General features: G+C 43.7%; 3 protein-coding genes and 1 pseudogene across 5 annotated transcripts in view; 3 read left to right on the top strand and 1 right to left on the bottom strand.

Annotated features, from left to right (window-relative positions):
• LOC146716593 (uncharacterized) overlaps positions 1–26,605 on the top strand; it is a 304,253-nt gene that overhangs the window by 170,258 nt on the left and 107,390 nt on the right. The gene's annotated exons all lie outside the window — the stretch shown is intronic.
• Positions 659–4,688, top strand: LOC146716603 (protein NLRC3-like). Of its 3 annotated transcripts, none has more exons than XM_085452475.1 (3): positions 659–1,053; positions 1,170–2,997; positions 4,508–4,688. In XM_085452475.1, the coding sequence occupies exons 2-3, from the start codon at positions 1,370–1,372 to the stop codon at positions 4,686–4,688; spliced, it is 1,809 nt and encodes a 602-aa protein (XP_085308601.1). In that variant the 5' UTR covers positions 659–1,053; positions 1,170–1,369. The 3 variants fall into 3 exon arrangements, with proteins under 3 accessions (XP_085308601.1, XP_085308602.1, XP_085308603.1); XM_085452476.1 differs by having other exon boundaries at positions 1,173–2,997; XM_085452477.1 differs by lacking the exons at positions 659–1,053; positions 4,508–4,688 and adding an exon at positions 3,700–3,789 and having other exon boundaries at positions 1,296–2,997.
• LOC146716604 (neuroligin-2-like) lies at positions 20,479–23,925 on the bottom strand. The gene is made up of 4 exons (XM_085452770.1): positions 23,911–23,925; positions 22,568–22,738; positions 21,697–21,944; positions 20,479–21,391 (listed from the first exon to the last, which is right to left on the bottom strand). Exons 1-4 carry the CDS (start codon positions 23,923–23,925, stop codon positions 20,593–20,595), a joined length of 1,233 nt encoding a protein of 410 aa, XP_085308896.1. The 3' UTR covers positions 20,479–20,592.
• Positions 24,375–25,611, top strand: LOC146716605 (uncharacterized; annotated as a pseudogene).

Consider the following 26,605-nt stretch of genomic DNA (forward strand, 5'->3'; position numbering starts at 1 on the left):
CCAGGGCTCCAGGGAAAAGAGGGAAGGGAGTCCACACTCACTCCTCTTCAGTCACTCTTGTCCTGCTCTCCACTCACACAGCCACACACAGGAATCACAGGTAAGCGTCTGTAACCAGGTCCGGGGAAATATTTACTCAAAGTATACACAAAGTTAACCCAACTGGTGAATTAAGAGAGAGATTTCTTAGCAAGGAGCTGAGATCATGAACACAGGAGGGTCAATGTCCCAGCGACGAACTGCTCCATGCCGCAGCGTTAAATGGTTACCGGTAAGCCCAGGTGAATCAGCAACAGGTGGTGTAATCATCATAGCTGTGTGGACCAAGAGCGAGAGGCCATTACAAGCTCCACCCAGGCAGGCAAAACGCTAGCAGGAGAGAGCAAAACATAAAACCTGAAAAGCCATCATGAGCCAGAGACACAGAGTTTATACTAGAAGAGAAACCTGCTCATCTTCATCATGTTTGTTTAAACAGAGAAAATCAGAAGTCTCTGTGTGTCAGACCACGGCTCTACACGGACACTTCTAAGCTGCTTCAGAGTGAACTGACCCAGATAATCTGCACACAGCGGCTGTAAAACAGTGAAAGTCATAACTGTCTCTCTGATGGAAAGCTTTTATTGTGAAGTCAGGAAGTCTGCAGGAAGTGTTGAGTTTGTATTCATCACTCAGTGTTTAATGAGACAGGCAGACAGGAAGAGCAGCTCATTAGTGTTGATGAAATCAAAGGAACTGTGAGGAACTGCAGTTTGGTCACATCTGGATGTTTTTCACTGACAGTAAATGTTTTAGTGATAAAGAAATGTGTTCACAGAGAGAGGAAGAGGAGTGGTGTTTGTGATGAGGAGCAGCTGTCCTGCTGTGCTTTGTGTCAGGACGTCCTGAAGGATCCAGTCTCTACCAGCTGTGGACACTGGTTCTGCAGACAGTGCATCTCCTCATACTGGGACCAGTCTGCTTCATCGGGAGACTCCTCCTGTCCCCAGTGTGGAGAAAGATCCAGAAGCAGAGCTGGACTGCAGACAGCCAGTCAGAGCAGCTGTGTACAAAGTAAGACTGAACATCTGTCTGCTGATGGACTCATTTCTGAAAACTGGACTTCTTGTGTTGTTCAGACATTGAAGAGTTTTCTTTCTCTTTAGTCTCATTGTTTTTCTTTCTTTCAGCAGATGTTGGTCTGCAGGAGGTTTTAGATGAACATAAGATCAGTCTGAGGAGGAGATGTGAACGTGTGACTGAAGGAAGTGATGAAACAGGAAGTAGAACCCTCCTCAACAGGATCTACACTGAGCTCTACATCACAGAGGGACAGAGTGAAGAGGTTCATACCCAACATGAGGTGAGGCAGCTGGAGACAGCTTCCAAGATGGACGCCCTCCATGACGCTCCAATCAGGTGCCAGGACATCTTTAAAGCCTTACCTGACCAACAGAGACCCATCAGAGTGGTTCTGACCAACGGCGTGGCTGGTGTTGGAAAAACCTTCTCAGTGCAGAAGTTCACTCTGGACTGGGCAGAGGGCTTGGAGAACCAACATGTCAGTGTGGTGGTTCTGCTTTCATTCAGGGAGCTGAACCTGATCAGAGATGAGCAGTACAGTCTTCTGGAGCTGCTCCATGTTTTCCATCCAACATTACAGAAGGTCACAGCAGAGAAGCTGGCTGTCTCTCAGCTTTTGTTCATCTTTGACGGCCTGGATGAAAGCAGACTTTCATTGGATTTCACCAACAGGAAGCTGCTGTCTGATGTCACACAGAAGTCATCAGTCAGCCAGCTGCTGACAAACCTCATCCAGGGGAATCTGCTTCCCTCGGCTCTCGTCTGGATAACTTCCCGACCCGCAGCAGCCAATCAGATCCCTCCTACATGTGTTGACAGGCTAACAGAAGTACGAGGCTTCACTGACGCCCAGAAGGAGGAGTACTTCAGGAGGAGATTCAGTGATGAAGAGCTGTCCAGCAGAATCATCTCCCACATGAAGACATCCAGGAGCCTCCACATCATGTGTAGTATCCCAGTCTTCTGCTGGATCACTGCTACAGTTCTGGAGCACATGTTGACTACAGAGCAGAGAGGAGAGCTGCCCAAGACCCTGACTGACATGTACTCACACTTCCTGCTGGTTCAGACAAAGAGGAAGAAGAACAAGTACCACGAGGGACATGAGACGAGTCCACAGGAGCTGACGGAGGCTGACAGGGAAGTTCTTCTGAAGCTGGGGAGGCTGGCGTTTGAACATCTGGAGAAAGGAAACATCATGTTCTACCAAGAAGACCTGGAGCAGTGTGGTCTGGATGTGACAGAGGCCTCGGTGTACTCAGGAGTTTGTACAGAGATCTTCAAAAGAGAGTGTGTGATCTTCCAGAAACCAGTCTACTGCTTTGTTCATCTGAGCATTCAGGAGTTTCTGGCTGCAGTCTACATGTTCCAATGTCACACCAACAGGAAGACAAAGGTGCTGAAGAACTTCCTTAAACCAAAATCTTTAATCAAGATGATTTCCAGTCTTTTTGATGACGATGATGTCCAATCACTTGATGTATTTCTGAGGAGAGCCATGGAGAAATCCCTCCAGAGTAAAAATGGCCACCTGGACCTATTTGTTCGCTTCCTTCATGGCCTCTGTCTGGAGTCCAACCAGAGACTCTTAGTAGGTCTGCTGGGTCAGACAGAGATCAGTCCAGGAACCATCCAGAGAGTCATCAACAACCTGAAGGAGATGAACAGTGATGGAATCTCTCCTGACAGAAGCATCAACATCTTCCACTGTCTGATGGAGATGAACCACCTCTCAGTACATCAGGAGATCCAAGAGTTCCTGAAGTCAGAGAACAGATCAGTGAAGAAACTCTCTGAGATCCAGTGCTCAGCTCTGTCCTTCTTGCTGCAGATGTCAGAGGAGGTTCTGGATGAGTTGGACCTGCAGAAGTACAAAACATCAGAGCAGGGACGACAGAGACTGATTCCAGCTGTGAGGAACTGCAGAAAGGCTGGGTGAGTCCAGATGTGATCATTAACATCATTGATCAGTGTAGGTTAGTAGTTTAATGTTGAAAATAAAATCAGATTGTAACCACAAAGTGTTTGTGTCCGTACGCTGCAACCTTCCACACCATTCCTTTATTGTACAGACTCAGCAGCAGCTCCATGGATCCCAAATCCAAGAGTGGAGAACAGATTTGAAGTGTGTCACATCCATGCAGTCACAGCTGTTTCCACCATGTTTCCACTGATATTAATCCTGTTCAATGACACGTTTCATATCAGTGAATATGTTCTTTAGGACGTCCACTGACATGTTTAAGTGTCCTGCTGGAAATCACTCAAATCATCCATGAAATCCATGAAAAATCCTTTTAGTGTTTCTAACTTCACCCTCTGTCCTCTCTCTCTCTCCATCCTCCTCACTGCTTCTTTCACTGATAATCACACAAACATCGTATTCAGCTACAAAATAACACAATAATATCATCTGATGATCATTATTATAAGAGCAGGATCCATATTTGATATCAGAGTAACACACTGCTTGGTTATGTGCAGTCATCATCAGTGACTGTGGGTCAAACAGAAGCTCTCTGATTGGTTGCTGACCTTGGTCACCTGTCCACTCTCACCTGTTTGTGTTTGCTCTCTCTTTGCTGTCTCCATCCTCTCTCTCCTTTCTCTCCCTCTCTGTCTTTGTACGTCACTCAGGTCCAATGGAAACAGTGACCTTTACAAACCAATCAAAGACAAACTGATCCATGTCAGGTTATAACAATATTCAAAGTGAATACAGGCTGCTGCTGGACACAGACAGGTAACATCATTTTGACTTGCTGTCACCTGGATCTGGACTCATAAACACTGAAGCCCTGAACAGGAATACAAATCATTTTCTGCCAACTAGCGACACACCAGCAGATAATGGCTCAGAAAGCTCAAATGAGCCAATCATTTCTGTGTTTAGTTCCCCTGAAATCAGATCTGATATCAGCAGCTCTGAGTTCATTCATCATTATTGTCCAGTGATGAGATTTCTGCTCCGTTTGGTAACAGTCAGCAGGTTTTTCCTGCGTGTGGACGTGAACAGTCGTACCTGACAGCAGGTAGCAAACAGAGATAATCTTTCCAGCTGGAACTCTTCACTGAGCTGAACTCATTCAAAATGTTCTGGAGTCAAAACAGGAAACAGTCCAAATGTGTGTCTTCACTCTGACTCTGGATCAGATCTCAGTGACAGACTGTGGACTTTATGGAAGCCTAAATGTGACACCATCTTCCTCCTTCATCTGCAGATTAAAGCCAAACAAAGATTCTCATTAAAAGTCTGCAGGTCTGAGAGAGACTCAATCGTTGTGTCATGTCAAACACAGTAAGAGGAGCTGAAGCACAGATGTGAAGAGCAGATTCATCAGATTATGACCTCACTCTGATTTGTCTTCATATACATTCAGTCTGTGTTTATAGTGCAGATTTTCTGCTTTTATAATAACACATTTTATATTTTCTATCATCACAGACTGACTGAGTGTCGACTCTCAGAGTCTCACTGTGAAGTTGTGGCCTCAGCTCTGAAGTCCAACCCCTCCCATCTGACAGAGCTGGACATGAGTAGAAACTACAAGCTGCAGGATTCAGGTGTGAAGCTTCTGTGTGCTGGACTGGAGAGTCCAAACTGTCGACTGGAGACTCTGAGGTGAGTTCACTGACTGCGGCTGTTGTTGTTTTTCTATATTTCATGTCTTTGATGTTTGAAACTTTCTTTAGTTCCTAAATGTTCAGGATGTGTCTGAAGACAAATGTGAAGAAGTTTGAGTGCTTTCAGAAATGTTGTCTTTCCAAACGACTGAACAACAGTTTTTCCTTTTGGCTCCAAACAGAAGTGACAGACTTGAGCAGGGTTCATTTAAAGGCTGACAGAAGTGGAGTGGTGACGGGGAGATGTTTGACAGGACAGTGTTTCAGCCTCCACAGGTTCATGTTGTGCTCCATCAGTCAGTGAAGATGAAGTCAGTGCTGATGAGGCTGTAGAGTGTGTGAGGGATGTGAATGAGGATGATGAAGATCTGATGATAGCAGATAAAAACAGGCTGCAGAGACTTTGAGCCATACAGGGCACACAGTGTGTGTACAGAACAGCTGAAATCATTATGGAGGCCTCACTGGGATATGGAAGCATCACAGTACAGCTTCAGTGAAGCATTAAAGTCTCTGATATGAGATGAGAAATGAAGCAGCCAGAGCTTTTTCATGAGTGGAAATCCACTGTGACTGTGAGCTGCTGCTACAGCCTCCAGATTAGCCAGCAGCTCATCCTGCTCAACATTTTCTCACCAACTTTAATGGAAGTGTGATGTTTTCAGCTGGAGTGATGGTCAGGGTGGCCTCCCTCTCCTCTTCTTCTCCTCTTCCTCTTTCCTTTGTAAAGCCACTTCTGCTGCTTTCATTCATTTGGAAGTCCTGTAGCTGAGTTTGGGAGAGACTAACAGCCTCGGCAGCAGAGGGGAGAAAGGCTGTAACACCACCACTTTACTCTGTTCTACCTGTCACATCATTTTATCAGGAAACAAATGTGCTCATGTTTTTACTATGTTTGTCTTGAAGATGTAAGAAGATCACATGGTGCTTTTTATTATTGTGTTGGTTTGTTTCCTGTCTCTTGGATGGAGCCCAGCTGTGCGTGGCCCCTGGGCCTGTGGTCAGAGTGTGTGCTGGATAATCCGGCCCAGGATGAGGCCAAACTGACATGGGATGAAATGTCTGTCACATAATTGAGCTTTGTGATAAATGTACGACTTTAATGTGAAACATTCAGAGTTTTTTCTCTTGTTGTGTTTGTTTGAAGCTGCTTCCTGTTGGCTTCAGCTGTTTGGAGTTTCCATTTTCTAAACTTCTACATTCTGAACCTTCTTCAGCTCTGAACAGATGATGAAACACTGAATGATTTCAAGCTCACACTTTGTCTAATAAACTTACATCTTTCATTCTTTATACAGATTGTGGGACTGTGGTTTGTCAGAGATCAGCTGTGATTATCTGGCAGCAGCACTGAAGTCCAACCCCTCCCATCTGAGACAGCTGAACCTGAGCCTGAACAACAACCTGCAGGATTCAGGAGTGAAGCATCTGTGTGGTTTCCTGGAGAGTCCAGGATGTGGACTTGAAACTCTGAGGTCAGTCAGCATGTTTTAGTTGTGCTGTGATGAATATGATGTGAAAGTTGTGCTGACACTAAACTGCAGACATCAGGCTGATATTATACTGATCCACACTGAGGATCTTCATGGTAAAGTCTGTTTTCTTCTTCTCTGGTTTAGTCCATTGACTGCAGCAGAACAATGTTCACATTTCAAAAAGTGAGACTCAACGTATGGCCCGCGGCCCACACGCGGCCTGCCCACCTTTCCTGATTCAGAGAGAGGGGACCCTGATTAACTGTGTAGTGTTCTTCCTCACAGTTCTAAGTATCTGACACAACAATGAATAATCCACAGCTGACTGTCTTTAGCAGGTCAAAGGTCACGGCACACAGCAGACAGTGGGAAATATTATAACTCTGATCATTTATCAGCACATATCCATATGTATAAAAACAAAGCTGACACTGTGAGACTTGATCAGAGGTGTGATCATCACAGCAGAGGCCTTTGTGTCAAAGTCACTGAGGATGAAACAGAAACACATGAAGCAGATTTTCCTGTTCTGGCTTTTTATAGCAGATAACCTTCAAAATATTTTGCAGTCCATCAAAAACTGAAGCAAACCATGAATCAACATGTGAACATGAGCTGATGCTGCTGAAGTGAAGCAAAGTTACAGAGGTTTGATTACAGACACAGCTGAGAGTTTGTAATCTGTCATCATTTTAAAAGGTTTACATTTCTTCAGTATATCCACATTTGCAGCTGCTACCTCAACCTCCACTTGTCCAACACAACTGCTGTCCACTGCCTCCATGACATTGTGATTTTGCTGTTGGTCTTCTGTCAGATCTTCATCAATCACTTCTGCACGGGGCACACCTTCAGACTCTGCAGCTGCATAACGAAAGCCTGTAAGATAAAATTAGACATAAGGTAAATGTACACCAATATTCCAATGACAGGTGTGTGATTCATCTGGAAGTTATGTGCGGATTAGTGTACAGTGATAGCAATTTAGTATGTTTTTAGAGGGGGGGGGGGGGGTTGTTTACCTCCGATGGGTGCTCTTTTTCGCTTCCGTTGCGTACGCCTTGAGTGCCGGTCCGAGTCTGATACAGGTATGTCGTCATGCCCCATGTGCAGTCTGGATTTGTTACATCCATTTCATATGCTGGTTTGCCTGCAATAATGCCAAATCATAAGCTACTCAGTCGACATGATGTGGTTCTGCAGCATCACACATTAGCATGTTTTATCTCATTATCTATGACCTCAGCACATTGAAAATCACACTAAAAGCCTTTCAAGAGTGATATGAATTAATTTAGAACTCACCGGAAAGAAAATGCCGTGAGCAAACCAACAAAAAGCTGGGGATTGCAGAGAACTCGATATCCGCTCGTCTCACCGCTGCAATCCAAGCCTGACGTCTTTGTTTAGTAATATCGGATACATGGGATCCCTCACGTTGCCTCCAGGACGGAAAACGATGAAAAGAGAGCCCGTTATCCAGCTTCTTGCCTTCACGATCGTGTGATCTAACGTTGCAACCGACAACACAACACGTACGATCCATAGCTGAAATGGTATCCTTTGGCTGGCCTACTGTCATGGCGGAAGGGGGCGTGGCCCATATCCCGTGACATCACGCTCCAAAGCCCTATAGGTGGGAAAATGTACCATGTCGACCAATCAAAAATGATATGGAAACATGACATTTGGTTGTTTAGCAAAAGGGGGAAGTTTTAGGAGTGACCGGCAAGAGAGAGCGAGTGAGCGAAAGAGAGAGAGAGTTTTGATACGTGAGAGATTTGTGACGTTTACCGTGTTTGGTCTCAAGTTAGTTTGTTGTCTTGTGTATTTAGTGTGTAGCTGTTGTTTTGTTTTGTGTGTCAGTTCTACTAGTGATCGTCACAGTTGCTGCCTTAAAGCCAACAAAGGCAGATTGCAGTGTAAACGCTGAGTGACATACCTGCTGTCAGACCTGCAGGTTTATCCCTGTGCTGTTCTCATATGTGTTAGAGTGACACAAACTATTGTTTGACACCTGATTGTTCTGTAAATAGTTTGAAATGATTATATGAAAAACGTCTGAGCCTTGGCTGCATTTTTTGGTAAATAGTACCATATAACTTTGTTGTTTGCAAAACGTGTGCGTATTTTTAAAAGTGTACAATCTCTATTTGCATTTCAAGTTATGAAGATGATTCGTTAAACATGTGTGTGGTTTTTACAGTCAAAATATCACTTTCTACTTGTATTTTAAATTTTGTCTGAATTTAGATAAATTGTGCTGATACAGTTGGTCAAAATGAGAAAATAACAGATTGGCAAGATAAACTGTTTTTAAAGGTAAAATATAGAGGCCACATCAAAAGTAGTCAAGAAGGGTTAAAGGCTAAAAGCAAAGTTGTCACTGTTGGGTCTGTGTTTCCACAAGCCCCGCTAATTCTAGAGACTTATTCATCATGAAGAAAACAAGACAGTCGATCGATCGATTATTTGCGAAAGGGAGGCCTCGTCTGTGTCCACCACGAAAATGACCACAGATCTGACCTCCTGCTGCTACCTTTTATTGGGAGACAGTTCACACAAAACACGTCAGAACAAAGCCACGCCCCCTTGGTTCTAAGACAAAGCATTTTATGTATATGTGTGAACTTCTGTAAGAGAGAGTGTGTGTGTGTGTGTGTGTGTGTGTGTGTGTGTGTGTGTGTGTGTGTGTGTGTGTGTGTGTGTGTGTGTCAGACCTCCTGCTGACCAAAGGGTCGTAAACCCAGGAAGTTTACATCAAAAGAAACAGATCTTCCAGATAGGATGTATCTACAATAAAACCTCCCCCAGCACAGAGTGGTTGGAGAGGTGGCCAGGATCAAAGGAATGGCTTTGATCCTACTGCTTGAACTAAGACTGTACAAATTTAAGAAACACAATGGCAACATTCAACAATTAGACTTAACAGTCACCAAGTACTGTTTATATTTGTGTGTATTGCTGCAGCTTTTTTGAGTATTAATTTGGTGCCTTTGTGTGAAATAATGGTATTGTGAGTGATCCATATAGTCACAAAGAATAGCCACTTGTTTCTGTGCTACCAAAGTTCCCCGGCTTTCATTCAAAATGTGTTTATCGTCAGCACCTGCACATTAAACTACTTAAACATTATAAATGTCTTCAAGCTCACACTGAGGCCTGTGGGGTACTATCAGCCACTGAGACAGTACACACATTTATATGTGTTTGTATATGAATATTTCATACTTTAAGACTGCCTGTTTATTTAAGGGAGATGAACAAAATACATTGGAATTGTACAAAATAATATCATGGATGATAAATTAAATAGATTTTAAGTAGATGCTTGTGCATTCTTAAAGTCTTATATGTTGAACTGAACTATGTGATCTGTTCAAAGCCTTAATCTTAATTTGAAGTGAAATGTGCATTTTGAGTTTATACACTATGTATATAAGGCGACCGTTTCCTTTTGCAGTATTTTTGTGTGGTGTACTTTTCTATGTCTCAACAAAAGGGGAACAAAGGTGTTTAAGTTCACCTAGGATGATGTGTTTTAATTTTCACATGGTCTTGCTTGAATTTGACCCTGACAAAGGCGTATGAACTCTGTCAGCTGTTTGGAGTTTCCATTTTCTAAACTTCTACATTCTGAACCTTCTTCAGCTCTGAACAGATGATGAAACACTGAATGATTTCAAGCTCACACTTTGTCTAATAAACTTACATCTTTCATTCTTTATACAGATTGAGGGACTGTGGTTTGTCAGAGATCAGCTGTGATTATCTGGCAGCAGCACTGAAGTCCAACCCCTCCCATCTGAGACAGCTGGACCTGAGTAATGAGTACTCCTGGTCTTCGACCAAGAACAAGCTGCAGGATTCAGGAGTGAAGCATCTGTGTGGTTTCCTGGAGAGTCCAGGATGTGGACTTGAAACTCTGAGGTCAGTCAGCATGTTTTAGTTGTGCTGAGATGAATATGATGTGAAAGTTGTGCTGACACTAAACTGCAGACATCAGGCTGATATTATACTGATCCACACTGAGGATCTTCATGGTAAAGTCTGTTTTCTTCTTCTCTGGTTTAGTCCATTGACTGCAGCAGAACAATGTTCACATTTCAAACCTTCAAAGAAGAAGAAAAATCCTCCACTGGATAATTCACTGTGAAACTCTCCAACTCTTCATTCCACCTTAAAGTCTGTCTGACACTGAAATCCAAAGCAAAATGTGCGTTTGCTTTACAGACAGCAGTCCAACACAAACATACACACATCATCCAAAACACAGTCCAACATCCAAATCTCCTCCACTGCCAGCATGAATGATGGGAAAGAGAAGGAGGAACACTCTGACATTCAGGGTTAGAATGAGTTTCATGAAGCAGACTGTGAAGATCAAAGCTGCATTAGAAAGCTTACATGAATGAATGAGTGGACAGAAGTGGACAGAGATCATCTGAAGCACTTCAAAGGCTTTAAATCAGCACATTTCTCTTTATTCTTTATCAACTCTGTTAGTTTCTCTCAGTTTTCTGTGGAATGAAGCTAACAGCAGGCTAATAAGATGCTGACCAATAGGTTTCTATTAAAGGTTGTAATTTGTATATGAAAAAGTGCTTTGGCTCAGCAGGGATCAGCTTACAGGTAGAATACAGCTGCTGGATGGGATTAGCATGTCATAGCTATCTACCAAACTGCTAACTGGGGGATTTCAGGCCATCTATGGATCATTTTTGCTAACTGTTTATTCAGCTTAGGCTCACAGGGCTGCAGCCTGTGCCCTAGCTGTCATAGGGCAAGAGGCGTGGTCCACCTGCACAGGTGAGCAGTCCATCACAGGGCCAACAGAGAGAGACAGAGAAGCACTCTCTCACATCCACACCTACAGCCAATTTAGAAGCACCAATGAACCTAAGCAGCATTTCATTGGACTGTGGGAGAACATCCAACCTCCACAGAAAGGCCAACAAGCTTCAACCTACAACCTTCTTGCTTTAAGGCACTAGTGCGAACCACTTTTCCCCATTTCAGCCCAAATCCTGCATCTTCCTGTTTCTGACTCCAGGCCAGCTCCACTAACACTTTCTCATCAGACACTGCCACCTAGTGGAGGAAGTCTTAGTTCCATTTGAAGCTTCAGATTACAGTTAGTTCCTTTACAAAGAGGTGGAGGTGGTGGGGCCACAGCACCATCATCACTGAGTGCCATAGGACACTTAACCTTTGTTTCCATATGCTGGGAACTTCCTGTTGTTCCAAGGAGGACTGGAAAATGTGTGAAAATCTCCCAGTCAGTTCCTCACAGCACACTTCAATCATTTCCCTCCCACAGCATCAGGACCAGGGCTTTTTCTCTCTTTGCTCCCACTAAGAGATTTCCACACAAACACCTCATCAGTGGGACTCTCAGAGCTACCAGCCCTTTGCTACAATCACAAAGCTCTTCATTGAAATCAATGATATCAAAGCTGGAATCCAATGAGTCCAAGTCTTCTGCTGATTCAGCATCACATTCATCTTTGCTCCTTGTTCTGCATCCCCACCATGGACTTCATTCCTTTCCAAGCCAGCCTTGAGTGTCCTTTATTCAGCTCATCCTCTGCTTTACTTTTACACCTGATTTTAGCTGCTTTATCTCTCTTTCAACAAGTTTCTGTGCCTCAATCTTTTTCTTCTCTCCCTCATAACAAGACAGCTTCTTCTGCCTGAGAACATGTTGGAGTGATTTACTAATCCAGGGCTGCTTATTGGGGAAAATACTTCCTGTTTCCAAAGTAATCCCCATTTTTCCCAGAAAGAAATGTAAGTAGAAATCGATGATCTAAGTGAGAACATGAGCCTTTAAAAAGTCCCAGTGGGTGCAGTCAAAGCAGTCCCTCAGTCCCAGTATAGAGTCTTTGGTCCAGACTGGAACAACTGTGTGCCCAGTTTGAGCTCTCTTCAGTGCTGTGACCTGACAGACCCAGAGGGGCCATCACATCACATTTAGAAGCTCCCCTAATGGAGCCACAACACATGTCCAACACTTAGTCTGTCTTGTTGGACCAACTGGAAGAAATGATTCAAGGACTTAGTCACAGAACAGAGATTCAAATCTCCAAAATCCAACTGGCTGCATCAGGACATATAGTCTGAAACTCTGCACAGTTTCCTGTTTGAAGCTGCTTCCTGTTGGCTTCAGCTGTTTGGAGTTTCCATTTTCTAAACTTCTACATTCTGAACCTTCTTCAGCTCTGAACAGATGATGAAACACTGAATGATTTCAAGCTCACACTTTGTCTAATAAACTTACATCTTTCATTCTTTATACAGATTGAGTGACTGTGGTTTGTCAGAGATCAGCTGTGATTATCTGGCAGCAGCACTGAAGTCCAACCCCTCCCATCTGAGAGAGCTGGAGCTGTGGAGAAACAACCTGAAGTATCCAGATGTGAAGCAGCTGTCTGATCTTCAGCAGAGTCCAGACTACAGACTGGAGACTCTGGAGTAAGTAGAGTGATGGAGTGAGTGGGTGGTGCTGTCAGCAGTACTGTACTAAACACAGTCAGTATGAAACAAAGATCCAGTGTTTCCTGTAAAGCTGCAGCTTCTCAGTGAAGCTGTGAGAGGAGAATGGTGACAGGCTTCAGGATTGGACACAAACACTTCCTGTTTCTGACCTTTATGGTCACCATGGTAACAGCTGACACGCTCTGATCAAACACTGTCAACAGCCAATCAGCTCTCTGAACAAAGCAGCACGCAGACCAATGACTGCATTCATGTCCAAGTTTAAAGCAGTGAAGAACACAGTCTGTAGGTGAGGAAGAATTTAGTGAGAGCAGATGTTTGGATGGAATTCCTCCAGTTAACAGCTGGAACCGTCCATCTGGATTGTTGGGCTTGTTGTTGGGGTTCCTACAGAGCTCAGAGTGGACACACCAAGGTTCTTCTAATGAATGAAAGTCCAAACTCAAACTAGGAGGGAAAAACATTTTCATCAACTTCAATAAAAATCCAAAGATTAGAAAAAGTGAAGCAACAATGAGTCCTAGTACAGTCCCAGCACTGAAGTCCCTGCTGCTCTTTATACTGGATGTGCTGCATCACTGACTGACAGCTGATGAAGAGTCTCTGGAAACACTCGTTTATCTCCTCTGCTCTTCCTTCTTCTCTCTGCAGGTGGAGCTGATGATGGTAAACAGGATGGCGAGTGTGCTGAGAGAGGAGGAGCTGTGTCCTGATGATCCAGAGAGGTTGAAGCAGCAGCAGCTTGTGTGTAGAGACGCTCTGACTGGGCCATGTTACTGGGAGGTGGAGAGGAGAGCTTCATCCAGCAGTGACTGACAGAGGAATGAGAAGAAGTGCAGATGACTGTCAGTGCTGCAGAGTGAACTGCTCTGAGAACAGCTCCACTGTCAGACACAATGTAGAGTCCAGCATCATCCCTGTGTGTCCCTCTGGATCTGACAGAGGATCATCAGTGTATCTGGACTGCTCTGCTGCTGCTCTGTCCTTCTACAGTCTCTGCACAGTCTCTGTCTGACTCTGGCTTCAGACCCTCCTGGATCAAACTCACCTGGAAAGACTTTCAAACATCACTCAATAGATTTGAATACAGAATATATTTGATATATACTGTAGATGTACTGTAGAGTTGCAGTTTGTCACTTGGAAATACAGTCTGTGAGCAGCTATGAGCTGAAAGATCTTTCTAGAAACACGAAATGTTTTCACTCTTCTGTTGCTTTTTCATATATTTCCACAACATTAATATTGATCCCACCTGTCTCACCTGTTTCATGCTTTTATACATAATAACAGGACACGTGTGATCTGAGCGCTGCTGTGGTTGCTGTGCTGCACGTCTTCATTTAGATAACAGAGACATCTAGTGGTTCAGAGGGAGAACTGCAGGAGGTGGAGCTGTGTTTTAGCATGGAAAACTTTCTATCTTTTAGGCGCAGATACAAATATGACAAGTATCAGTGTGAGATACAAAAGGTCACATCAGTCAGCAGAGGGAACAGTGATCACACAGCAATGTAAGAATAGAAACATAACAGTGAATCTGGACATGTATACAGATGGAAGCAAACAAACAGGATGTAACACTACATTAAAGCCACAAATGGGAAGAAAACAAAGCCAAAGGAAAATATATTTGATCTCAGGAATCCAAATCAGATGCTTTAGAGCAGGGGTCGGCAACCCTGGGCACGCGTGTCACAGCTGGCAAGCGAAGGGTTAACTGATGGCACGACCATAGCTGGACTGGCCATCGGGCATACCGATGATGATTTTTCGTTTTTCTGGGCCAATGATGTTTTTTTATGATTTTTTTTTTTTTTTTTGTAACGGTATAAACGATGGAAGGTGGTGGATTGGCCGGATGCTGGTCGATGTGTAGAAATAAGTCAGTTGTTTGGTGGTGGCTATGGCGGAGCTTCCACAGAGGCAGCAGGTGGATGAGGGAAAGGGGAGGCAGGAGGAGCAGAGACCCGAGGCGGCCGCCGGTCCGAGTGTTGGCCCCCTTGAACTTTCCCACATTTTGTCACATTACAGCACAAACATGAATCAGTTTTATTGGAATTCCACGTGAAAGACCAACACAAAGTGGAACGGAAATCATACATGATTCCAAACATTTTTTACAAATAAATAACTGCAAAGTGGGGTGTGCGTAATTATTCTGTCATGGAAAAACACACTGCCATCAACTGTTTTGTTTTTGTCAAAATCACTGTAATATAATCACTGTACCTTTATATACATGTGACTTATATTATTGCTGCTGCCCTCTTGTGGCTAAAGTGTAATTATGTTCTTGTTATTAGGGAAAACATTTGAGAGTAACATGACAAATGAGTCAGCACTTTGGCTTCAGCTTAAGAAATCCTCATTTTTATGTCATCAGTTATAGTTGCATGTATTCATTATCATAAGTTAACCTTTAATATTGATGTCTTAAATTGATTTTACTTAAACTAGCAATAATTTTATGGTTGCATTAAATAAATGCATCACTAATGAATGAACTATTTCAGTAATTAATTTAAAAAATCTACATAATCAATTAAAGATATATATTAATAATGAATTATCCATTAATTTCATTTAAAATGTTTCAATATTTGTTTATATACAATTCAAATTAGTTAATTACATATTTAATCAATTATTGGTTTGTTTTCTATTTTAATTATTTTACTGACACATTTAATGAATTATTTAATGATGTATTTATTTAATTCACGTTGCTACTCCTGGCCCTGCATCGCTGTTCATAAATACATTTTATTTGTCAGCTTCACCCATCAAAGTCAGGGGGCGGGGTTAATGCTGATCAAGTCAAAACCATTGCTTTGGTCTGGTGGGCGTTCTTTTAGTGGGCTTTTCTGTCACGGCCTGCGTGGCAGACTATGATGAGGGGAAGGAGGACCCAAATGCCAACACGTTCTCACTCCTGTATGGAGGACCACAAGAGCCACGCGCATCGAAATAAAGAATTCTGTGCTTAAGTAATGAATTATAGAATAAATTCTGCATTTGTAAATTCATTTTTGAATTCCCATTTAATAAACTGATTTTTGAAATGCTTTTAAAAACTGCATTTCAAAATCCTTTTTCCAATTGCACTTTAATAAACTGCATAAATTGCATGAATGAAGGGATCCTGCAGCGAAACGGAGAGCCCAACCTCTGACTTAGTGCCTGTTTACTCAGTCTGACCACCTGTGAAGTTAACGCGCTAACGTGGCTAACGCTAGCATCACCACACGTAGCCCCGTTATTTTAAGGTCATCTTAGCTCATGAAAGTTTAACGTCGCAGCTGTACGAGCTAGCTACGTGTTTTGTAAGCTGCTGTGCTCTTCACAAATAAAGCTGGAAGCAGCTCAGACTATTAGAACCAGCACTGAGGCCTGTTACATTTATGTTAGAGCAACAGCTGCAGCCTTTAAACTAGCGATTAAAATGCTGACAGTAATCAGAATCAAAAACGGTTTTATTGCCAAATGTTGAGCAGGTTTACAACATTAGGAAATTGCTGCGGTGCTTCAGTGCAAACATACTGTCATATAACACTTAAATAAAAATAAAAATAAGGATTAAAAGTGCTAAGTAGATAGATATATACATGAGTGCAGGTGGTGATCAGGGCCAAACATGGAATGATGCAGTGAACACAGCGTAGGGTCACGTGGTAGTGGTGGGAACAGTCATACGGTTATTGTTCATGTGTCCAACAGCAGAGGGGAAGAAACTGTTCTTATGGCGAGAGGTTCTGGTGCGAATGGACCGGAGCCTCCTGCCTGAGGGGAGCAGGTCAAACAGACTGTGTCCAGGGTGAGAAGGGTCAGCTGTGACTGAGCTGCACGCCCCAGTGTCCTGGAGGCGTACAGGTCCTGCAGAGATGGGAGTCTGCAGCCAATCACCTTCTCAGCAGAGCGCACAACATGCTGCAGTCTCTGTTTGTCCCTGATAGTGGCTCCAGCGTACCACACGGTGATGGAGGAGGTGAGGATGGACTCGATGATTGCAGTGTAGAATTGCATCATCGATCATATAATCCATTGTTTCAAATTAGACCTAAAACTCCCCCTTTTGACACATCTTCATGTGTCAAACAAAACCACAACTAGAAAATTAAAAGAAAAAGGTTCATCAGATCATTTCTCAGAAAACCTCAGCGATTCTCCTCTCGAGTATATTTGCTCCGGGCCTGCAAACCTGTGTTTAAATAATAAAATCAGTTTAATTATCATGTTCGATCTTTTCAGCTCCTGGCTCCACCCAGAGCCTGCATCCCCAGAACGACCTAGAAACAAAACCTGTATATTAGCATCAACTTCACATTTAAACTCAGTTCCCCCCCTGTCCTTCCCTCACTGTGATCCACTCTGTGCTATAAGAAACTAAACTTAAAACACAACAGTTATCAGTCATGTGCTTCATACAAAATGTGCGTATGTTTTAGTTTCACGTTGATCCTCTGAGTGTCATGGTACTTCTTTTAATCTGACTTTATCAAATCGAACCAAAATAGGTTTGCTGTCTTTACTTTGCTCGTTTCCCTCCAGCACCACCTCGTATCACCTGCCCTTTCCCTTGGACCAGTGTTTGTTGTTCCATAACTGGATTTGGAATGTGACAAGTCCACCAATCCCCTATATAACTCCTACATTTGGCTTTGGTTCTGTTTTCCTTCTATAAAATGTCGTTGACTTCTACAGTGGCCTGCTTTGGTTAATGGTAACATCAGTAATATCAAACATTTTCTCCCCTTCAGCATTTGGCATTTTCCCAACAATATAATGTGACACCATCATCTAAACCCAGTCAATAAAACAACATTTTCTTAAAGCAAACATCAGCAACCCAAAATTAGCCGCCCAAGGGTGGAGTCTGCAGCTCCACTCTCATGTGAACCTTTCGGTCTCCCTCTCTCTCTTGTGCTCCTGCCAAAAGCAAAGCAAAGCATCCACCTTTTTCTTACCGGGGTCGTGAATTGTTTGTCAACATCTACTCATCCTAACGCTGGTCCAGTCTTTGTCACGGCTGCACAGCAGACAAGTGGAGCCTCACGCGCAAAGCATCAGAGTCTCCACCCTCATCAATATGAGCTCATTTATTTGTTCTTTCTTTTGTTTTTAGAAAAAGAGTTCTTTATGATCTTGGACTGGATTGACTCGCTGCAATCCTTTTAGACAGGAACTGGCAGGTTCCCACAGGTGACCTTTTCCTCAGCCCATTGTAATCTGGAAAAGCTCACCTTATATTTGCTCTCACAACAATGTTTTACAGCGCTGTTAATTCAATCTTGTAGGCCTGCTTAGAACAAAGAAGGAGGAAAAGAGAGCTGATTATTAGCTCATCAGAGCACAAAACATCATCACCAAAGGGGGCGACACCTGACAGTTTTCTCTAAGTGCACTGTTACAGAAATAATGAGCCGCTCCTCGACATGTCCATGTTTAGTAAAACTCCCTCTATTGAAATAAGAAAACAAGCCAAAGCTAACTGACAGAATGAACCCATCACTAAAACAACAACCCCAAAAATCTTCATCACAGAAAAGTTTTGCTTACTAATCCAACAATATGTTGTGGGAATTAGAACTTTCCGGGTCATAAAGCTTTTGCCGACTCTTGGCTTAACTAATACTGACATAGTCTGAAATCAGACTTAAAGTCACTCCCTCTGTTCATTTAGGATAAATGTATCTATATCTGATTTAGGCTAAGTGCCTTTTGTTTAGATGAACTGCTGGACTTCCAGACCAGCAGGTTTAGGGAAGTCTTTATGGGGTCACACTCTGACCCCCCCCCACCACACACACACACACACACACACACACACACACACACACACACACACACACACACACACACACACGCACAGGCAACGTACTCTTTGTTTTCTTTCCCTTCCACTGAGCTTACAAAACCTCTGACAGGAGAAGTCAGGCATGTGTTTCCCCCACCTCCCCTTTTAGGCAGTAATAAAATAGAAAACAAACAATCAAACAGGCTAAAGCTAGAACACAAGCAAAGACAGCACCGGTGACTAAGTTCTCCCATACTGGACGTACGCTACCACGTGGGCTCAAACAGCAGCACATCAGCTCAGTTTACATACTGTTGACATCTTCATCAGAGGGTCAGCAGGGAGCGCTGCTGAGCTGCAGTCGTCTCCACCAGAGTGACGGAGCAGGAATCACAAACAGCACAAACCCACCGTGTTGTTTCCACCCTGTTCAGGAGATCTGAGCCCCCATCCCTTTTTTTCATGTTGCAGCTCTGCACTGCAGGCCCTGAACGCCTCCCGGTTACCCTCAGTGTGCTTAGAGTTTAATTTACAACCGACGAGCTCACAGATCATCTGCAGGCAGGTGAACGAACCCTTAATGTGAGGATAATAGCAGAGCTGAGCTGAGGTCAGAAATAGTCAGGAACGGTGTCGACACAGTGAAGTCAGCTGTTTGGGAATTTGTCTGATTATCAGTTTGGGGGGGTCGGTGTTAAATAACAAAGGCGGTGTAGGATGGAGAGAGGAGGAGGGAGGGAGCAGTGATGATATGAAGTCAGAATACACATGTGGCAGACATAAGGGGGTCAGACAGGAGCAGCATCAGTCTCTGATGTGTTTTGTTAATAACGTAGAAAAATTATTTTGTACAATCAAGCTACATCGACGGACGCTTTACCTCACGTACCCTAAAATGAAAAAGTAGTGACAGTAAGACGGAGGCTGCACATGACACCATGACTGAGTTCACAGCTGTTGCTTTGATTCTAACGTTTAAGACTTTTGGCATCGACTCCGTTTTAATAAATGAGTGCTGGGAGGCGTCGTTTGACTTCAGGAGCTCCTGCAATGCTCCTGCGATGCTCCTGCGATGCTCCTGCGATGCTCCTGCGATGCTCTTACTCTGCGGGAGAAAACCAAAAACCAAAAGTAGCAAACATGGAGCGATATGACTCGTTTAGATTTTGGGAAACGTGCATCGACAGGTACAGTGTCCTTTTCCCCGCGTCTTTAAAAATAATTCATGAATAGATCCCCCACTGAGAAAACCCTTTTATATACTTTCTCCTTTGTACACATTTTATATAGAACTATATATAATATCATTTCTCTATATCTATATTTTCAGAAAAATTCTTTCCACACAATAAAAAACAACAATTTAACAAATGCTTCAAACAAAACAACAAAAAGAGAGAAGATGGAAGAAAGAAAATCACGACTGAGGCCAGTTTGGCACTTTGTCATGAGAACATGACAGAACTCTGTTAGTTGACGGTAAATAGCGAAACTCTATTTTTCTTTGGTTTTTCTTCTCCCTCGATGAGAAATGAAACACAGCAGTACTTACTTGGCACCTAAAAATGCTGGTCGAATGAAAGATATCAGTGTTTTCATAGTTATATGTTTAGTGTACGCCTCCCGCCTCCAGACTGCTCAGCAGATCGGGAATTTTTAGAGAAGAGCAGGAGGGAGGCGTGTCAAATGAGAGGAAGAGAGCAGTAATAAAACACGGATGTAGAAAAGAGAAGCATAATGTGCACATAACACACAGGAGATGGAAAAAGAGATGACGCCAACGTAAAAAAGAGAAAACAGCGAGGAGCGAGAGAGCATTCGTCCCTTTGACAAATGTTGGAGGTCTTGAGCCTGGAAACAGCAGACCGTCTTTGAAAACAGTATCTTTGAAAGATCTGAGTCACCCACCCCAAACTGCTCATCTGCTGCTGGACACGTCAGTTGCACCTCCACATGCCACCAGTGGAGGGAGCTGCCAAGTTTCACAGCACATGACGCAGCAGGTGTAGATGCTTTTGGAGAAAGAAGAGAATAAGAGGACAGAACGAAGGCCCACGTCTAGAGGCCTCCCTTCCAGAGCGGAAGCAGAGCCAGTGTTCCTGGTCCCTAGGTGGCGCTGTGTCGGGCCTGTCCCTACTATACCCTGGTGGTGGAGTGGGGGTGGGGCAGGGTGTTGTTGTGGCCGGTGGAGGGGAATGTGTTGAAGGCGTGAAGAGGCTGCATGCTGGTGATGGTGCTGGGGATCACGGTGATGGTGTTTGGCTTCATCAGCGGCACGTTGTCGGGGGCGCGGCGCAGCGCCAGGGTGTAGTGGGGTCGCAGGGGCTCCATGTCGTGGTGAGCGTCGTGCTCCCAGTCCTTCATCTGCAGGGACATGATCTCCTCCTCCTGGCTGTGAGCCAGGTCGTTGGCGGGGCCGCCCCGCTGAGGGGACAGCCGGTGCCGGCGCATCTCGTGCCGCTTGTCACGCTTGTAGTAAAGGGCGGCGAAGGCCAGGATGTTGAGGAAGAAGAGCGACGCTCCAACTGCAACTGTCACACTCAGTTCGGTGGAGTAGTCGCGGGTGTGTCTGGGAAAGAGGTCCTGGGGCGGGCGCTCTGAGCCCTCGGGCTCAGGATCTGATGGGAAGGTAGGGTAAGGATGACGAGTGGTTCGAGGAACGTTGTTTCTGGGCCTCATGGTGCCGGGGTCACGGCCTGCGGGGGAGCGCGTAGTGGTGGGAAAGAGCACGTCGTGCAGGCTGTGAAGATGAGGGACTAATTCCAGCCAAAAGGCCACTTTGTTAGCTCTGTAGTTGTCTCTGACACGAGGTTTCAAACCGATGTGAAGGTACTGCTTGTCCTTCCAGTTGAACTTGGTCCAGATGACCTCCTCGAAGCGGTTGGGCTTGGTATGAATGAACTCGGTGTCCTGAGGGACGGGCAGGTTGGGGTCCCTGGTGGAGCATAAAGGTTAAACGTTTCAGTTCAAAGTTATATTCAGTCTCCATTATAAGTAACATGTGGCATCAATACACTGAATACAGACAGGAGGCCCATTCTCTGTGCAACCTTTAAACTATCTAAGACCAACCGGCTGCTCTGGGATCTGGATGCTTTTGGTGAACCAGTATGTTCAATTCTTCAAAGCCACACGGGAATTAAACTAGCAACCCAGATTCAAGTATTCAAGATGACTAGAAGGCTGTCAGAGAACATACAGTAACGTGTACAGTTTACACTACTGTGACATGAGGCCTACCCAGTCTTTGCGAAGTTAGTCATGACCACAGCGCTCAGCATCACATCGTTCTTGGAGAAGTTGCACGGGAGCAGGTCCGTGGCACCGATCATCGGTACGCCGAACACGTAAGGTATCTCGTCTCCGTGCGCGGCGTCGGCCCACTCGGGCCGCGTCTCGGTTTGGCAGTGGTGGTAGAACGTGTAAAAGTAAACTGGGGACTGAAACTCAGCATGGAGTTTGGCAGTGGCCACAGCTGGTGCCACCCACTGGTGGTCCGTAAACAGGAAGTGAGTGAGAAATCTAGAGAGGAAAAAAGTCTTTCTGATAACAGAAGGAGTGACAGGCAGCAGAGAGGAAGCATGACTGCATTATCCAAACATGTCTGTACTGTGACTGTGGTCCGGCTGTGAGGGGTTCGCAGGCCGATCTGTCAGAAACACCGACACTGAGATTGGGAGCCGACTACCTGGGGGATGATAGAATTACTGCCCACAGAGCCTCAAAGGTTAAGGCGCAGACACACCGTGATGTGGATGTGTGGCTCTCTTTAGCACGCTTGTCTTGTTTGATGCACTTCACTGGGCTCACATGTTACTGATTCCATTCTTTACTCGCATGTTTTAAACGCTTAAAGCACTTTCACAGGTTTTGATATTCTTTTGAAAATTCATGTGAACTCAAGCTGTCAGAATTGTAATGTAAGCTTTGATAATTGTCCACATTTGTCATTTTGACGATTATCTGTTTATTTTAATGAATACAGCAAACAGAAAAAAACGAACAAATCAACAAACGCGGCTCCTAATGAGACAAAACCTGATGATGCTGCAAAATGCAGTTAAGTGAGAGGAGGCTGTAAAATGGAATAACTGAAAAAGTGGCAGTGTACAGAGGTGGCGTCCTCACCCTCTGGGTAGCCGTAGAGGTTGTCAACAAAGCTGGAGATGGTGTAGTCGAACGCCGCAGCTGAGATGCCGTCGTTGTCCTCACTGTCGTCCACAAACTTCAGCCCCTCTCCCTGGTTCACTCCTATCAAGATGTCATAGTTTAGGAGCTCCCCCTGGTGGAGCAAATAAGGAAGAACATGCTGAGTGCTGGAACAGAGCCTGTGTGCATCACAAGTCTACAACAGGAAGTGCAGCTGAAGCACAGCTTTGTGAATTGGCAGCATTTCATTTCCCAGTAAACAAAATAAAGATTAGCTGTTGCCATGAAATTCCTACTATAAAATGTAAATACTGCAATATATGCAGGGTTCATACACATTTTTAGGGTCAAATTCAAGCACTTTTTAAGCACATTCAAGGTCAATTTTCAAGCTTTTCCAGCACATTACCAAAAAAGAAGCATGTTTCACTTTGCATCACCTCAGTAAGACCTTGTAAAAATTTAAACAAATCATCTGAGGTCGATTTAAATGTCTTTTGTTCCCCTTTTGTTAAAAGAGCAGCACACAAAAATACAGAAAAAGGAAACGGTTGCCTTACATGCATATAGTGTACAAACTCAAAAAAAACACATTCCTCTTAAAAATGTGCAAATGTGAACAAATCAACTTGTTAGAGATCTTCATCTCCACTGTAAATAAACAACAAGCCAGAAAACAAGAAAACTGCACCAAACACCACAAACACCAACAAATTAATGTCTTCTCATCAGACATTGAAGCTTCTTTCCTGTGTGACATAAAAAATAAGAGACAGATGTTTGTTTGTTTTTTTAACTAGTTAAGCACCCATGCTCAGTCATCCACCCATTCACGCACACATTCACGCACTGGTGATGTAGCTACAGCCACCCTGGGGCGCCACCAGGCCCTCTGACCACCACCAGCAGGCAACGGGTGAAGTGTCTTGCCGGGTGAAGTGTCTTGCCCAAGGACACAACGACCGAGACTGTCCAAGCCGGGGCTCGATTACAAGGCGAACTCCTAACTCTTGAGCCACGATCGCCCAGTGGGGACATTTCAATTCCCAGCAGGAAGCTCCCCCTTTTTGTTAAACCCTTTAGATCAGGGGTCGGCAACCTGCGGCTCTTTAGTCCTTATAGTGCGGCTCCGCGTGGTTTGTGAAAATAAATTAGCTGAAGTGTATTTTATTTATGTTAGTTCTTTTTTTAACTTGTAGTTCTAAATTGGAAGATTATTGTGATTTTGCAATATACAAATAAAATTATATTTTCTTATTTTTTCATCGCTCAAAATAAGCGTCACACTCGCGGAAGCCGGTGTACCCGGCGAAACGCCATGCATTTATCGAGCCTTTCAACCCCAGATAGGCCAATTATGGCTCTTTGGCTCTTTGGGTCTTAAAGGTTGCTGACCCCTGCTTTAGATGAACAGAGTTTTTTAATTAAATACATAATCTTTAATAAATGTTCTCTTTTATAAAAAGTAGGATAATTAAAAAAACTTTTATTATACCTCTATTGCGTAGAAAAAAAACTCTTGTTTTCTGTCGTCTGTTATATAATATTAGTGATGTTTGTGACAATTAATTTCTTAATCGGCTGGACTAACCAATAGTCCACAACCAGGAAACACTGAAATTTTAAGTTAAGTTTGAAAACAGTTTAAAAAAAAATACCCCATTCCAAAATGTCTTGTGACAATCTCATTGGCTTAGGGAGTGATGATGTCATAGATCTTAAGAATCTTAAGTCCTTTGATGTTTTTCCTTAAGTAGGGGTGAGAAACAGCAAGTTTTAGTTCGTTTCAGCAGCATCTGTGTTTGCAGCCTACAAAACGTTCACCACAAGCTCTTCAAAGTCATCGTATAGAAACTCCAACATGTTTCCAAGAAAAAAACAACCAATTCAAAAAGATTACGCCGCCTCTCCTTCCTGGCGTGGCCGGCCAATTTCCCCAAATGGCTCCTCATCCTTCCAAAGGGCGTTAGAGGAGAGTAGGAAGGAAAACTACCTTCTCCAGAAAAAAATGCAACAAATTGAAGAAGAGAAACTTCAACTGGAGGACAAATGTAGACGAATGGAAGCCCAAAATAAAGAGCTGGAAGAAAGACAACAGCGCCAGCCGGACATAAAAATTATTAATGAGGGCTGGGGAATCAAGTTTGCTCAGAGCCGAGAGCAGATTGTGCACCTCATTAAAGAAAACAGGCAAAAGAGTGCAGAACTAAAAGAAATGACCAACCAGCTCCAAGACAAGAAAACGATGACTGATAAGATACAACGGGATCTCCAATACATGGACCGAAAAAATCGGCTCCTCCAAAGACAGCTCCATGAAGCTGTGGAAGAAAAGAAAGAATTCCTCCAACAGAAGGAAGAGCAGGACAAAAAGCAACGAGACATGCAGCACGAACTGAAGAGCATGCAGGAAAAATACCGCATGCTGAAAGAAAGCCTGGATGAAACACTGCGCCAAAATAAAGACCTTCTTCAACAGAAAGAGCAACAGCAGGAAAGACTGAAAGAAGGAAAACGTATCGTCCAGGACTTTGAGTCTAAAAATCTAAAACTGCAAGAGTTTTGTAATCAGCTGGAGGACAAAGCAACTAAAGTGGAAGAAGAAAAGGACAAACTGGAGAAACGCTGCTCACAGATGCAGAGAAGGATCGATCAGATAGCGAGAAACAACTCCGAGCTCGTTAAGGGGATTTTGGTGGAATTCAATAACTTGAAGCGTGAAAACACTCAAATGCAGGCGCAAAAACAACAAGAAGACAAAATACATGAAGACCTGCAGCTCACGCTCCAAGAAATCCAGAAAAGAAACGAGCAGTTAGAAGACAAGCACAAAGAGGTCCAACAGAGAAATGCAGACATGCACAAGGACAAGCTGATACAGGAGGCAACATCCAAACAACTCAAAGACAAGCTTGAAGAACAACAAGCAACATTGGAAGAGGTGGAACAAAGATGTGAGAAACTTGAAGAACAAAACGCAGAAACCATCGATGAGCTGAGAAATCTCATCCTGGAGAAAAAAGCGCTCGTGGAAAAGTGCATGAAAAAAAAGAGAAAATGGTTCCACTTGTTCCGGAGGAGAGACGCTACTGCTTCCTCACCTGATGTAGCCTCGTCTTGCTCCACCTCTGTTAACCCCCTCAACCAGTCCCGGCCGTTGACTGTCCCCTCCTGAGCCTGGTTCTGCCGGAGGTTCCTGCCCGTTTAAAGGCAGTTTTTCCTCCCCACTGTCGCCAACTGCTTGCTCAGAGGGGATTGTTGGGCTTTTCTCTCCTCTGCCTTGTTTCTTCATTTACTTGCTTGTTTAACTTTTTTCAACTTATCTAAATAATAAACCAATTAAATTTATCCTTTGAGTATTTTTCATCTCATCTTTACAGAATCTTTCCAAAACATTTTCAAACATTCAGATCTGTCTTTTATTTTCTTCTTGAAGCCTCATAAATGGTGAACTAAAAACCCGGAACATGGTTTGAAACATAGTTTCAGCTGAAACTGGCATAACATGCTGTGTGTGTGTGTGTGTGTGTGTGTGTGTGTGTGTGTGTGTGTGTGTGTGTGTGTGTGTGTGTGTGTGTGTGTGTGTGTGTGTGTGTGTGTGTGTCAGGATATCACTAGTTAGGTCATCATGTTTAGACTCATTCACTCCAAAATTATTTAGGCCAAATCTTTAAAACAGTGTCATTTCATACACATTTTCAATTCACTTCAATCGCACAAATGCAGAAATAATTATTTGCAGTATCTTATTTATTATGAGAATGTCATGCCTGATCATTTGTACCTACACCACCAAAAATGGGGGCAAAAGGGAGGAGATCATGTTTAATCGGTTATAAGAAAAGGTCAGAAATATAAGTGCCGACATGAGCAGTGTCCACAGAAACCTCTGACTCTCAGCTCAAAGCTCATATAAACCATTTCTACAACCAGCAAACAAACAAAGACACTGAACAGTTAAAAGAGCAGTGACGTCACCACGAATCTGTGGTCAGGTAAT

This window comes from Copadichromis virginalis, linkage group LG3 (genome assembly GCF_057382275.1).
Source record: "Copadichromis virginalis isolate Kocher_CV1m ecotype Utaka linkage group LG3, C_Virginalis_male_GT1.1, whole genome shotgun sequence".
In the NCBI taxonomy this organism is placed as follows: Eukaryota; Metazoa; Chordata; class Actinopteri; order Cichliformes; family Cichlidae; genus Copadichromis; species Copadichromis virginalis.